We start from the raw sequence: 3,683 nt of genomic DNA, 5'->3' as shown, positions 1-3,683 counted from the left end.
GGTGACAACTTAGTCCAACCTCTGCCTATTTGATATGTTGATCACTGGCATCCAGTCTCTCATCCTCTTTCTATGCATGAAAATGGCACACATTCTTGAGTACTACTTCTTCCGTTGAACATCAACAATTGCTTGCTTGATCTTTGTAGGTATGAATCTTAGGCAAATGGAGCTTGCAGTTTTTAATGGTGACCTATTTTTTTAAACACAATTGTTACCAAGGAAATGAAAGAAAGGACTGCAGGAGAGAATGAGGGAGGAAGACTCCATGATGTCACATGACTAGCCAGAGGAAAGAAAAAAACTGGTAGGAGTGGATAAAAACTTGAGTTTTTTAAATTTAGTACATTCAATAACGGCTTTATACATGCTAAGGTGGGAGGAAAAAAAGAAATAACACTAACCTGGCAATATCTGGGTTCTGTTTGCACAGTAGTAAGAGCTGTTCTGTATTAATAAGTATTGCCCAGCAAGGGAAGCAACACAGCATAAGAATAAGAATTCCTCTCTGCAGAATTATTCCCACTCTTTTTAAATTCCTGCTGCCAAATGTCTGAAACAATAATACCCATACACAGATATAATTATCTCTGTCAATAACACTGTGCTAGGTAGTTAAGAGAAGTAAAAGTTTATGCAAAACTCCAGGAAATCAGCTAAGCACACAGAAATTTATGAACAGTTTTGAAGTCATGTGAGAGGCACACATGGCACTCTCACATGGCACTCTGGAATGTGCACATTAACTAACAAACTAAAGGAATATTAGGATGGCTATTGAAACACGGTATATACTTCATATATTTATGCCTTAGGATTGAAACCCATAAAAGAGTGTGTCTCTTTACAAAAAAAGTGGTTAATGCTACTGGACTTAAGTTTCTTTTTGGGCTGCATATCCACCTCTTTGTTGGGTTCCAGATCCAGGATTGGGTCTCTCTTTTTTCTATTCTTTGAAACCATAAAACCAGAGGGGTTTCCTGTGTATTATATGTGACATTTCCCCTGAAGAAGCAGACCCGTCCTCCGAAACGCATCAGTAATTCCAAATATTACCTAAATACTACTATCACCAGGATTCTGACCCCATTGTTGATATTGTTATGGTGCTTTAATTTTTGTTTTGGTGTTGATATTTTGTTGTATTTGTTTTGTCATTTCACGTGTATCAAGTTGCTGCCATATTAGGGCTTAATTTTATTATTTATTGCAAAATAAACTTTTTGATATTTTATGAATATTATTGTGTCACACAAGTCCCTGTTTTTTTTTCTGAAAGTCTTCTTTTTTTGGGTATACTGTTGTAAACCATGTTTTTATTTTGTATTTTAGGGAGGTGACAATTACTATCTTGGAGAATTCTGGGGGTTTTCTACTCTTTCTATCGAATTATGTCTATGACTATGTCTATTTTTTTCCAACAGCAACACACACAAAAGGAACTTTTGTTTAAGGTAAGTAAAGGAATACTAAAACATCTGTCAGCTTTTTATTGTCTATTGCCCTATTGCAGACCTTCTCTCATTTCCTGTTTGGTAAAAGTTTGTTCCTAGAACATAAATTAAAGGTAAATCTCTTTAACTGAGCCCTGCATCATGGAGAAACCTGATAGGAGTTTTAACTCACATAACACATAATTTCACATATGAAGTGTGTTCTCCACATGTGACAAAAAAAGGGTATTTAATACAATTTAAAATGTAGTATTTTTGCATTGCAACCTAAATATGTCCTCATCAAAGCGAAAGTTATTAAAAAGAAAGAAAGAATAAGACTTGGCAAAGAGTTCACAGCAGACCTAAAATGGGACATAACACAAGGCAAAGAGTATGTACTAATGGAAATCCTCCTTCACATGTGCCTAATAATGCCTGACAGCCCTGACAAAGAGACGTAAAAAATTAAAAAATGCTTTACACACAGGATTAGAAACCCTGACATTCTAATATGAGACTAAGGAATCACAGAATGTATTAGACAATATGTAAAAATAAGCATATGAAACATACCTGGGACATTAGTGTATCACATGCAGCACTCATTCCATAACCAATTGATATGCCAGTTATATTTACAACCTATAACAATAAAAATAGATGTGAACCATAAAGAGTGCAAACAATGATTATACAAATATAATAGAGATCTAACAATAAAACTGTTAACCATAAGCATAAAAAATTATTCTCATATATTATACTGTAAATATTAGTTCTGCCACTAGGCTACTATTCTAGTTCTAGTGGAATTACAAGAATATGGTATCATTTCCTATCTCTGTGTTTCTGTTGTTTAATCATGGAGGCTTAGCATTATACTTCCCCCACCTCCAGGATTGTAAGCTCTTTGGGGCAGGTTCCTCTCCTCGTCCTATGTCACTGTCTATATCTGTCTTTTGCAATTTTGTCTATATCTGTCTCATTTGCAATACCTATTGAATGTACAGCGCTTTGTAATATGTTGGTGCTAAATGAATACTGTTTAACAATAAATAACAATAGTCTGCATGAGGCAAGATGCTGCAATGTTTAATAATCTATATATATTACACTGCAGCCACCTCCCACCAACCGTTATCTTCCGCAAATGCACAGAAAAGCACAGGAACAAAGTGATATTATCACGGGGCAAAACAGGGTATGTGATAAAAACTAAAGAAAGGATTTATACAAACATATTCTAAGCAGGTTGATAAAGTGGCAAATTTATTTTCATTGTCTGGTGTGTGTTAGTGACAGTGTATATATGTGTAGGTATTGTTACACAATCTGGAACCCTAGATTCTTAACGTTACACACTGCTGACCCCTGCACTCTGAGACACACTTATGTCCTCAGATTCCTATGTTCTGTAGTCTTGATCCCTGCATTCTACATAACACACTCCCTTGTACTATATATGTTACATAGTCTTTTCCTCTGCATTCTGAATGCTAATCTTTAGATTTCTTTTTACATAAACATAAAAAAGATTTGTACCAAAGAACTTAAGAAAGAACTTAGGCTATGTACACACGTGCAATAAATGTTGTTGGAAAGGCTCCTTCACAATCCTTTCCAGCAACAAACGACTACACGATGCATGAATGCGTGCTGCACATACAGCACCATTGGGATCTATGGAGAGGGGAGGGGGAGAGCGATGGAGCGGCACCTTGCTGCACTCTTTTCCCCTTCACTTACATTACAATTGTTTGTCGTCCATCGTCCGTGGACCTGCCAAGACGGTTATTCGCACGATGGGTGACGAGAACTGTACACATGCAAGATTCTTGTCCGATATCAGCCCTGAGTCGATTATGAGACGAGAACCATTGCACATGTGTAGCTAGCCTTAGACTATGAAGTGTGTTAAAATGTTATCACTTAATTAAAACACATTACCTGGAAGAAAAAGTAAATGGTATAAAAACAAATCAATACTTACAGCTACAGCAAGCGTAACAGAATCCAATTCAATTTTTCCTAAATGGCCACAGAATACGGAACTCACAATCAATATAAACAGTGACATCATTTGAGCTAAGAACTGAAATAAAATACAAATTTACATTAAGCTAGGATTAGAATTTCCCTATTATTCACATTTTCAATATCATGTTTTATAATATTCATAATATACAAATTACAATGAATTGATATAGTCATAACAGAACAGTGGAAGCAAAGGTGACCAAATCTGTC

At 35.7% G+C, this 3,683-nt stretch overlaps 1 protein-coding gene across 1 annotated transcript in view; it reads right to left on the bottom strand.

The window, feature by feature from the left end:
* The window catches only part of LOC140327058 (multidrug and toxin extrusion protein 2-like), a 23,409-nt gene that overhangs the window by 16,256 nt on the left and 3,470 nt on the right, over nt 1-3,683 (bottom strand). The window contains exons 2-4 of the mRNA XM_072406250.1: nt 3,427-3,528; nt 2,010-2,078; nt 405-553 (exon numbers count right to left, since the gene is read on the bottom strand). Of these exons, the coding sequence (XP_072262351.1) occupies nt 405-553; nt 2,010-2,078; nt 3,427-3,528 (320 nt within the window). The remainder of the gene's footprint in view (nt 1-404; nt 554-2,009; nt 2,079-3,426; nt 3,529-3,683) is intronic.

This window comes from Pyxicephalus adspersus, chromosome 1 (genome assembly GCF_032062135.1).
Source record: "Pyxicephalus adspersus chromosome 1, UCB_Pads_2.0, whole genome shotgun sequence".
NCBI classification, from domain to species: domain Eukaryota; kingdom Metazoa; phylum Chordata; class Amphibia; order Anura; family Pyxicephalidae; genus Pyxicephalus; species Pyxicephalus adspersus.
This window is presented reverse-complemented; position numbering and strand designations above follow the sequence as displayed.